This window comes from Nestor notabilis, unplaced genomic scaffold (assembly GCF_000696875.1).
Source record: "Nestor notabilis isolate BGI_N333 unplaced genomic scaffold, ASM69687v1 scaffold2636, whole genome shotgun sequence".
NCBI classification, from domain to species: Eukaryota; Metazoa; Chordata; class Aves; order Psittaciformes; family Psittacidae; genus Nestor; species Nestor notabilis.
In genome coordinates this window covers 23538-35983 of record NW_009934050.1, presented here as the reverse complement: position 1 = coordinate 35983, position 12446 = coordinate 23538, and the positions used below count along the sequence as shown (strand labels likewise).

Genomic DNA, 12446 nt, shown 5'->3' with positions numbered 1-12446 from the left:
GGAAAGATGTTGAACTTTCAATGAAGTGCTTTTGTTATGCAATAGAATGAGATTCATCCCCATATAAAGTAATCAGGAAAGACATTAAAGTTTCTGAAATGTGTTATGTAGGCACATGGAGATAATTAAATATTCTACTCTATTGCCATAGTTTAAATTTTGCATTACATGGGGGATGCATGACACATGATCCAACGAGGATTTTCTATTATTTTGCAACATTTTCTTGTCAGCAGAGAGAACTGAAGCAAGAGAAAGGAAAAAAATAGACAGGCAAGAGACAGAAATAATACACTGGCATTCAGTGAATAGGTCTATATGAGAAATTCAGTTTTCTATCTTATCTCCACATTGTTGCACTACTTAGATTTCAGTGTACTTTTTCCCACACATTTTCATGGCAATAACAATGAGCTAACATTATTTTTTGGAGGCAAACCATATCAAATCACTAAAGAATCGCTCCAAATCTGAAATTATTATAACTCCCAGAATTCAAGTGAAGCTGATGCCTTGCAATTAAACCCTTTACCTATTAAAAATGTAATTTTCTGTCTTCTTTTTAGTAAGCTCATTTCACTCCAGCTGAAGCAGCAGTAGATTTGAGATTAGTTCTCAATCTGACCTAAACTGTTGTTTTAATATCCACTTGCTCCAATCAAAGCTGAATATACTTAACAAACTTTTTTCTATATGACACAGGAACAGCTTGGATATTATCCGTATATAATCAAAATGAAATACTGATTAACATACCTTGCTGAACATCAGTAGAAAAGTGATTATTGAGACAGCATTTAGACATCAGTGATTATTCAAAAGGTTTCCCAACTAAAGGTAAGTAGAAAATGCTCAAATTTCTCAGCCGTGAACTCTAAAATATAGACCTATTCATAATATATTATAGCAACTGACCAGAATCCAATAAAGATCCCTTTGCATTAGTTGCGCAGAATTACAGCAACATAAAAGCCACAAAAAGGCAGATCTACAAGTTTTTCCCAGTTCACTGTCAAGAAGCCACACAACACCCTCTGCAGAATTATTTTTCCTATGCTTAACAGGAGAACAAGGTATTTCTGTAAACTAGTGCAGTCTTGTGAGCATAGTCTCTTTTATTTTATATGTTACATTTTCTGTTATATGTTATATGTTGTATGTTATATGTTATGTTATGTTATGTACATGGTTTAGCGGTGGACATGGCAGTGCTAGGTTAATGGTTGGACTCAATGATCTTAAAGGTCTTCTCCAGCCTATGCAATTCTATGACTATCAAACATGCTTGCCAAACAACATCCTCATGCTTGTTAAGAATTTCATTGCAAGTAGAAATACATTTGGTTTATTTGCATATGAATACAGATTTGAGAAATTATGTTCAATTTTTTAAGTAATAAAAAAAACTTCTGAAAGACCTATCTCAAGACAAAAAAATCACTGCAGTGAGGACATACCAGCTGTGTAGCTGACAGCATGTAAGGAAATAATATACTTAGCAATACAATGCGATTTGCAGCTAGTATGACAAAGGGCATCCTTGGCATAAGTGAATGGTTCAGCACAAAATCCTTGTTTATCTCCAAGATATTTAAGTTACTCTGCCACATGGCCTAAAATCTAAAGATGAACCTAAATTCCCAGAAAATAGAATGCAAATTCAATTTGATCTTTCACTTGTGTATACTTACAAACCCAGGATCATGAAGACCTTTGCAAATATGTATAAATTAAACATCTGAGACTCCCATGAAGTATTAAATATGAACATATCTCATAAAACTCCATCAGTTAAACAATTTTCCTGGCACTACAAAGGACATGTTGAAAGTAGCAGGTGTGGAATTCAGAACCCTGCAACCCCAGGTTTTTGACTGACGGACACAAATATCTTCTTCTCATGCATTATTCTAAAATAAGATACTTGAATTATTGTTACAGGTATTCCTTATACATCACTGTTATCTTGTGTCCTACAAATGAGCATGCTTTAACATTAAAGATCCATGCTAAGTGCAGGCAAGCTTTTGTGCACATAAATTATATTAATTTCTGTGGGTTTGATATTGTAATTCTCATTTCATTTTAAAACTTTTTCTGTTCTCCCTGACTCTTCCAAAAGTTCCAAAAGTATGACAGGTAGATGAAGCAGGTTCTACTGGAAGAGTTCTTGAAAACAGGACACTTGGAGGCTTTTACTGTAGGTTATTTAAGTAATGATCAAACAGTGTTAGTCACAGCAGAGCTATAAAAATTGGGCCCTCTAAACCCCACATTTTTCTTGTAATTTTACAGCTGAACAATGGCACCACTAGCAGTGAAAAATGGAAGTCCTCAAGTGAATGAAATGCTGACTACCCCGGGATCCTAACATCCACACAAAACGTACTTAGAGTGCACAAAACCAACAACTGAAAAATAATACTAGAAAAACCAAGAAATGTAAAGAGAAACACTGGTATATAGAAGAGGAGAGGGTAAGAGGGGAGGAGAGAATATACGCTTGATGTTCCAGCCAGAGTTTTTAATGTTATCCTAGATTTCTTTTTTTTTTATTATGTTTGTAAAATTGTTCTTAGAAACATATTTTGTAGGACTAGAGATAACAAATCAATAACTGGAGTGTAAAGTTTACTTGAAATCCTAAGGTTCCATCTTTCAGGAATGTTTTATTCATCTTCTGTCACTTTAAAAATAATATTTTAAATGTGTTCTGTGCAGAATAAAATCCCAAAATTTGCCACAAATGTTCTCATTTCATTAATTCTACTTGTTATTTAATAATGAAGTGAATTACTATTTACTTACAAATATACATATGTATTACATGCCAACAGGTCCCATCTTTGGTGCACAATAGTTGAGCCACATACTAAACTTATTTGTTTTAGAGTATTTCTCTGTGACCTTATGTATATTTTATAGGTTAAAATTATAACTATTTTAAAACAATTATCATAATTGCATTACCTGCTTGTCAAATTAATTTCATGCACCTTTTAACAAGGTTATTGTTCCTATTATAATTTATACAGCTATTACTCTCTAAGAGACAACTAATTTATTGAAAATATTGATGAAATTTCATGATAAAAAATTATCTTGAATACCAGAGAATTTGAATTCGGAAGTATACCTTAATCAGAAAGATAAGTTAAAAATTGCAAGTAGGATAAGATATATTAATCAAGATTTATTTAATTTTTCTAAATATGGACACTGTGCAAATTCATTTTGATTTCCGTATACTAAATTCAACTCAATTCTTATTCTAAAATCAATAAAAGTTATGTTTCAGCAATTCAATCTGTAATCCCTGTCATGCTTAGACAAAGTTGGGACAAAATTCTCCAATACAAAACATTTTTATTTCATTTCTTATTCTCATAATTATTTCTTTTCAGGCTAAGAAACAAAAAAGCAGAAACCAGAAAGCTTCCTTTGCCTCCCTGTTGCCAAGCACACGCTAAAGTGAAGCCAAGGACTTGAAATACTTCCAACTTCTTCTTCAAACATTTTCTCACAGGGTAAAGCTGAAATGATACTGTTACCTCCAATACTCATTTTGGATTTCCAGGGGGCAATATTTAATTTTTTATTCCTTATCTCAGAACCTTGTAAAGCACCTGAGGCCCACCAGATACCTATCTTTCTTGAACTACTTTGAAACATAGTGTTTTCTATGAGTAAGCCTTCATTCTACCTTTATAGTGCAAAATCAAGAGTATATTCCTGAGAAATCTAAAGGAACTCTAGGTCCACAGGTAGCAACTGGTAGGACAGTCCTGTCTCACCTAAAAGGAAAAAGCAGTGTAGCTGCAGTACTGCTCCTCCCCAGCTTAACCAGACCTACATAGCTAAGCTCCGATTTTATCTGTGATCTTCTGTCTACAGTAGGGGTTTAAAAAAGGTTTGTTTTCCCTTCTAATTCTCTTCCTACACAGAAATCACACTGTGTAAAAAGATCAAAAACAGGAAAAAAAAAAAAAGATATTAAAGAAACAGCAGGGCCCACAACAACAGAGGTGGTCTTCCCCTACTCCACCACTTCAGTGAGTCACTCAGGGTGGCAGGAGCATCTGGCAAAACTTCTCTATCAACGAATGCAAAGACGTACCTTAGTTCTGATAAGGGAAGATTTGACTTTCAAACCCCATATTTCTACAATGCATTATAATTACTATTACTGACCTGGCAAATAGTACCATTAGTAGGAACACTGTACCATAAACATGCACATGACCTAACTTACTGACCCAACATGAAAAGAGCTGGAAGTATATGGAAAGGAGTGAAAAAAGGTGAGGGACTGTTTGAGTCCTGTCAACCATTTCTTTACATACCTGGTACTAAGCAAAGCAGGACTGGTAGCACTCCTCACCAGGAGTTTTTGACCGTACAGGCAGGAAAATTGAAATATTTAAGAATAGGAGTCTGACCAACTGCAGCAAATGGCCTAGCATACTGACTTTGCCTCATACCAACAAACCAGAGCCTAAACTGAGGCAGTATGGAGCAGACTGACGTAGCATTCATGCCCTTTTTACCAGACAGCATTCTCAAGAAGAGTAAAATGGATACTTGGAGCTAGTTTTTGTTTCAATCATCACAGCTCAATCTATCCCCAGATGTATCAAGGGTCATAACTATCAACTTTGGTTTTTGGATATCCATATTGGAATATACAGTTTTCATAACCTACTGAGCTCTTGTCATTAGACAAATTTCTTTAAAATGTTTCAAGCTGATTACACAAAATCACCAGTCATTTTCTAATATCACGCTTCTGACTTTTCTTCCTCCAGTAAAAGAAGATAATACCCACATCTTATGTGGATATTCTGAGGAATGACGTGAGTTATCTGAGTTATTCAAGAAAGGGAAGAGATTCTTTTTATATGCTCTGATCAAAAATTTTGCACTTAGTAACTCAAATATAGCCTAAATTTCTGTTGCTTTCAGCCAGGTGAGGGGAAAAAAATCAAGTTTTAAGGCCAAGTTTAGGATTATTTAAATTTGTCAATTTAACATACTATCTGAATTACTACCTGGAAATAAATTATCCACTCTGACTCACCCTCTTTTTTTTCTTGCTGGTGGGAGGTTAAGATCATATGCCAGCTAAGATTTTACTACCATCATCAGATAGCAACAGCTGATGCACAATAAGAATAGACAGAAACCTGTTATGGCTGCAAATATCCACAACTCTGTGAGATTCATGGAGGAAACATATGTCACCTTATTAAATCTGTAGCAACTGAGGTGGAAGTAACAGAAGGTATCTCTCTCCAGAGCTGGACAAGATGTGAAGAGAAATCATTCTGTAAGAAAATCTCTCTCTTCCATCTGAAAATATCTGTAATAGGATGTTATGGGAATGGTTTATCCTAGAAATAGGATTTAAAAAACAAACCTAAAACCCAATGACTGCCAAAACAGGATGGAATACAGAATTTCTTCTCAGAAAGAAATAGCTTTGTGGAAAATTAGTATGTTCAGTTGCTTCCTCCAAGGGAAATAGGAAGATGAGAAGATTTAAAAACCCATGTCACTTTTCCCACTTTCTCCAAAAGCAGCAAATCAAGGGGCAAAGGACAGATTGATGTTAGGTATTTGCAGCTCAAAGAGGACATGGTGTGCTCTACGGGAGGGACCCATGGCAAAGGTGCAAAAAAGACCAAGCACACAACTGCAAGTCTCTCTCTGCCTTGTATATACAACTTGCTGTCCCAGCCAGTTTTCCCCTTATGTTTACAGAAGTGGTTTATGCCTCTAATTTTAGGAAGAAAAAAAGCCAGAGGATCATTTGAGATGGAAAACCTCTCTGAAGTAACAGACATCTCATGTTAGCTTAGTTTTTGAATTTTGATTGTGTCAGATGCAAGGCACAAACAGTTAAGAACCAGGGCAGGAAATAGGTTTGCTATGCCTTTAAACTCATTACGGAAAAAATACATGGTAGGAATACAAACAAATATTCTGGATTTTTTTTCAACATTGTGTGGGTTTTTCAACTGAGAAAGGACATCAGCTGCAAATTTCAGGGAATTATTTAAAACAGGATTGTGTGAATTTAGCATGCAGGTAAAAAGGGAGGAGATATGAAAATCCCAACTAAATTTTTAAAGGTAGTTACAGACAAGCTAGATGTTGAAAGTGAGGAGAGTCAGTTTCAGTTATTATTCACTATTGTATGTCAGAACACAGATGATATATTCTTAGTTCTAATGCCATCAATGTGTTTTATCCTTGGCTCTTAGACTAATATTTGAAAATGCAACATTCTCTCAGAATTATATCAAACCTCGCTCTTTGTTGAACTGTTAAGAGTCAGAAAAACCCCTCAAATCTATTCTACAGAAATATCTTGACAGAATTGTTTCCCAACAAGGAACAGAAAATGATCTTTTTCCTTCAATGTCAAAGTAATGATTACTTGCATCATGACAAACAACAATTGTCTGTGACAGTAATTACTGACATCATGTGATGACTTCATTATAAAACAGATCATCAGTAAATAGCTCATAGGTATATTTAAGAAACAAAACAGAAAATGAAATAATGAAAGTAAATAATATTTTTCTGCTTAAATTTTATTTTCTGTGTAAATATCTGGTTTCATGAGCAGGCTAATTTATTAGGTATTTCAGTAACCTTTTGAAAATCAATGCATTTATGCAAAAGATGCTTACCAAAAAAAGTGATTGAAAAAGTGAAAACTCTTAAGGAATCTTTAAAAATATTGGTGTTTAATAAAATACAGTTTACTTTTTTAATCTAAGTGCATCTAATTTCAAAATATGGACCATTCCATGTTTTGAAAATCTCTCCTGTGCAAAGAATTTGTTAACAACCTTCGTACTGTTTTGGGGCCAGAAACATTAGTTATCTTGTGCCCCTGTGTGGCCAACCTAGACAACAAATTCACTTTCACAAAGCTGTAACAAAGTACCAATGTGTCATGGGACAAACCAGATTTAGGTAAATCCACTGCTTTCCATTCTCAGAGGAAAGCTGCTAATATATTCTGCAATGGTAAAATTGGACTGATACTGCTCTGTACAGTTTGTATCAATTTTAGTCACAACGGATACTCACCATTATGCAGTGATGTGTTAATCTGAATATTGCCCAAAGCAATTGTGACTTCGCAAAGCATGCTGCTACAAATAGAGCATCTGACAGCACAGTGTTTGCACACTAAACTCTAAATGAAGAATGGCAATCAGAAAATCCAGCTCATCTGGTAACTAACTGTTTTAAAGACATATAAAACTTTATTTATTTCATCATCTTTAGTCATTTAAATGAAAAGTGTTACCACTGAAAGTCATAAGAAAAAATTTAGTCTGCAAAAAAAACTGAAACTCTTTTAGATGCTGCTTTAGAATTTGAATGTAATGTAAGCCCCAGTACTTTTTCAGAAAAGGGCTCATGATTTCTTTTCCACACTTTCTTTTCCCAGAAACATGAAGAATTTATTCCACAAACTAGCTATGTGCCAAATGCTAAAGAATGAAAAACGGTTCTTGTGACCTCCTGACATGAGGTAATTCTAATCCTTTTTCAATAGAAAATAACCTATTACACAGGAAATAACATTACAGTCCCCAACATAGGTGACACACGGTGTTGAGGTAAAGTAATAGCTCTTACTGCTTCAGCTAGCTGGAGTGGATAATGTCAGACAGAGATGTGCAGGACCCGGAGGAAGGCCCAGAAAGCAGCTATCTGTTTACACTCTCAGCATCATCTTACAGCAAAGCATTGCCATGTAGCTGGCAAAAGAGAACTAAACTGCAATATTCCTTCAACAAAAGCTGTTAGCAGAGGATAATTAAACCCATTTAAATGGGAAAATCAATATAACTCATGAGGAGTTTCATATCATTTGTGTGCTCTCACATCAGCTACTGCAACACAAAATATATGCAAATAAAAACCCAACTCACGTAAGGTTTCTATGGGAAATTATAAAAAGCAGTTTAATATATTCTCCTGTTAATGTCTGGTATAATATAAGAAAACGAAAGCTGACGTAACTGGCTTTCCTGCAACAAAATCACAGAATATCTAAACTTCTGGAAAAACTGAAGAATTCAAAGAACACACAATGTAAAAATTAATACGAATTTATTTTCAGGTACGGTTATATGCATACTACCTACTTCCCTATGACCTTCTGTTTTATATTGCATTTTCGGCTATACTATTAGTACGCATTAACCTGTTCTCTTCATATTACTACTTTGTGTAAGCAGCAGTTAATCATTCTGTGCTTAATGTTAGCCCTTATCTTTCCAGAATCTGACTTTTACTTTTTAGATGTAAAAACAGAAAGAAAACCTTAAAAAGAAAAAGGATTATCTCTTTTTAGCCTGAAAAATATTTAACTTCAAAGTCTGAAGTTAATACGTTATACCTCATGAAAGCAGAATCTTTTACATGCTAGAGGTATTTTTGTTTTCCTTATCACAGTTCTGAAACATTAACTCTTGATGCATGAACTATTAGTTTTTAGTTAGAGCATTACATTAATTGTGCAAAACTTTAAGTGAAAAATCTACCTAAAATAGATACTAGATTGATTTGATTGCAAAAAAATAAAATGGATTTTTTTAAATCAGTAAGACAACAAAAAGGACTAGCCTCTGAAATAAATGTCAGCAAGATTTTTTAGTGACTATTCAATAGATGACTTCTTTGAAGCCCTTTCATCAAGATCAAATTTAAAATACTGGTACTTATTCAGAAGATGGAATCTTCTGACTCATAACCTTAAATAACTTTCAACTAACTTCAACTTCTGAAGACACAGAAAACACGACTTAGTCTGTCATGATTACTGCTGCATATTGTTAAAAAACTGCCCTATGTTTTATAGAGGCCAAAATTGGTACCTAGAAAAACACATTACTCCTTATAAATAGAGAAATACTCTCATCCTAAGTAAGGCAGCCCATACTAGGTAGGAGGCTATGTTTCCTAACAGTGCTTTCTTGTTTGCCAGCCTTCTAGTATAAATATAATTCTAAACCTCAGGCACAGCAAATGCAATAAAATAATTCTCTGATGCCTTGTGATGTGAAACTGACACCATACACGTAAGTCTCTGGCTTTTGCAAGAAACTTGCAAGCAAAATACACAACTAAAAGCACCATGCACATGTATGCGTAAAAAACCCTACCAAAAAAGCATGCACCTTGATCTCAAAAAGCATGCACTTTGATCTGTAAAAACAGATCCAGAGAATCAGGATTTGGTTTGTAGCTGATTAGAACAGTTGCTAAGGGCTTTGTTGGTTGCTGCAGGCCTGAAACTATGCACTTGGAAACAGGCACTCTTACAATCACAGTTGGTAATACATAAATTATTGCTCCATTTTGTAGAGCTTCAAAGACTGCACAATACTCCAAAAGGATGTGAGAAAAAAATCTCATGGACTAAAGATTCTTATGTGTCTAAAAACTCTTAATTCATTAAAGTGATTATGATTACCAAAGATAGGTCTGTAACTTTGCATGTCTAACTAGAAATTCATAACCAAGATATCAAAACTTGAAAACAGTAACATTAAATAAATATTCAAATATTTATAAAGGAAACACCAGCAGTAAGGGAGGGAATCCTTGCAACAACATTCTGGGAAATAAAATGGTAACAGTTTTCTAAGTATTAAGTGCAAATATCACTGTAATTAAGAAATAATATCCAGTTTTCAAGGGATTTCTCTCTCGGATACAGAGAAGATTAAAGTGCTAGATATAGTCTCTGCAATACAACTTCCACCCTTTTTCCAGAATGTTTCCATCAGCGCACTATCTTTATAAAAAACTACAGGATTCATTTTCTTCCTGATCTGCACTCACACTCTTTTAGATAAAATTCTTAATAATTTTTACTGTTAATATTTAGTAGCAGTATGAAAAAGTTCTAAACATCATTATTATAGTATGTTTACTGAATAATGCCACAAAAGGGAGTCATTATTAATCCAGTTTAGCCTCTCAAAAATATTCTAAGAAATCAATTTAATAACCAACTCATATCAATAAACAACTTCTTCCTATCATCTCTAATTCCCACAAAACAATAGCTATTCATAAAAGGACAGCCTACAGAGCTGACTGACCTGCTGCAAAGCATCCACACTGATCAGCTATAATTTGGCCAGTTATAAAGATTATTAAAAAGCGTCACACACAAAATCTAAGTCTTCTGAAAATGAGAAACTGCTTCCTGCCTATTTTGCAAAAGGTATGCAAGAGTACTAATTTACAGCTCCCAACAAATTATGTATGGTTAAACAGACACATTTTTGAGCATTTAATCCTTTCACTGCCACATCCACAGAGAAATCATTTTCTCAGACAAATTTGCTTATGAATATTTAATATGCTTTAAGGATTACAGCTAATAATGCTAGCTTCTAATGGTAGCTAATGTATTTGAAAGATACATAACCATCTTAAATATTTTATTCAATCTTTGCTGCCTTTATTTCTGCAGATTGAGTTCTCATGTAACCCTTACATAAAACATAAAAGCACCAACAGAAGAGACTGACTGCTACCATAAAAATACCGATATCTAAGAGTGCAATTATAAAAGTACCCCACTGAAAAACATGCAAATAGATTACTATCAGCATAGAAAAGGTAAGGCAAAATGTTTCTTTTCTACTCACCTAGTGTTGTTCAACGTTTGTCCAAAAAGATCATTTTGTAAAATATTTGGAGGGGATGAGAAAACCCCATGAAAATGAGATAAAACAGAATTGCAGACCTGGCGCAGTGTCTCAAATTGCATTTTCTCTCTTTCCTTCCCTTCTATTTTTCTTCACCACCTGTGTTAAAAGTCATCTATTTTGCACACACCATCAAATGCAAACATGCCAATCAAGTTCCATATTTCTCCTGGTCTCTGTAAAAACTGTGCTTAAATGAGCAGGGGCTGATAGTTAATTGTACAGTCATTATTCTTCTAATTCAGTCGTAGAAGATTTAGTTCCCGTGCTGCTTTCTCCTGACTGTAGCAAGAATTCTAAACAGCAGTAAGCTTTTTGGGCATTCCCAGCTGAAGTGTGAAGCTGAGCTGCTTTCATGTACTCTACTCATATTTCTCTAAGCCTATTAAAAACACGCAGTGAATAGATGCTGTCGTCAGGAGTTTCAGCACATCTGGCTGCCAGCAATAAAATCTCAGAAGTAAAAAAAATGAGGACAAGGCATCCTCACACTGTTACTACTGTCTAAGAGGAGGAGGATTTCTGCATCTCCCCTCCTTCTTCCCTCCCCTGGAAAAATGACTAATACTGGTGACCATGTATGTAGGTCTTTTTTTTTTTCTTAGTGTAAAGGCAGCTCTACAGGACAGAAAGACACTCTCAAAATATTCTTCATATAATAAACAACATGTAGCACTGAGACTGTAACAATAGACCTTTTGTCTCACATCTGAAAAGCTATACCATATCTCACATGAGATAACAGGTTTTTTCAGTGCAAACATTTAAATGCAGTATCAATTCATGATTGAAGCAAACAGTATACATTCCATACATAATTAACCTGTCAGGTACTGTACATACAGCACCGAGGCAATGATTTATCATGCAAACCTGAACGATTACTAAAAGGAATGGTTGCATTATATACGTGCATTTCAAATGTACATCTTTTAAAAGTTTATTGCACAGAATCACCCGTGATGGAACTGAGCAAAATCAATCTTTTATTTGGGTGCTCCATACCTGTCCACTTCCAGCAAAACCCACTGCCTTAGAAGCCTACATCTCCAGTACACATTCAGAATAGAAAGTCAAAGAGCAAGTACAATCAGTCATCTAGTGGAACACATTGAGTTTCTGAAGCACAATATGCATGGTGAATACCATTAAAGGTACAGAAAATAAGTACCCCTGACTAAAAACCATATTTTTCCTCTTTCCTTTTAATGTTTGTGCCAGAAGATGATGTTACATAACATTACAGAACATATTCTATCATTGTCAAACTGAAAAACAGCAATTAAAAAGATTTTCCTTAGAATATTTTATTTCCTACCCACGGTTTTTAACATCTTAGCCCTAATTACAAAAACTCCAAATAAACCAACATAAAATGAGGAACATTATTAAAGCTCTTCCACTGAAAGCCATTTTAATCCCAGAAGATAGGGGAGTAAGCAACCTTCCAGCTAATTAAAGTGTTGTATGGATGTGCTAAGAAGGCAGTACCCATCCAGGCTTCTTTGGCCAGAAGGATGGCAGCTACAATACAACTCAGATTTAAAAATAAAATAATAAAATAAAATAAAAAAAAAAGAACAGATTCATATCAGGCCCCTTTAAAAGGGATATAAATACTCCCCACCAACACCCATGGTTTAGATTTCAAAAAAAATAATGGAGAAAATACAAGCTAATAAAACTGTTCCC

General features: G+C 34.5%; 1 protein-coding gene across 1 annotated transcript in view; it reads right to left on the bottom strand.

The window, feature by feature from the left end:
* LOC104407763 (regulating synaptic membrane exocytosis protein 2-like) overlaps nucleotides 1-11277 on the bottom strand; it is a gene marked incomplete at its 3' end in the record, with an annotated part of 56263 nt that extends 44986 nt beyond the window's left edge. Inside the window, exon 1 of the mRNA XM_010017134.1 lies at nucleotides 10695-11277. Within this exon, the coding sequence (XP_010015436.1) occupies nucleotides 10695-10816 (122 nt within the window). The remainder of the gene's footprint in view (nucleotides 1-10694) is intronic.
* Between the last annotated feature and the right edge of the window lie 1169 nt (nucleotides 11278-12446).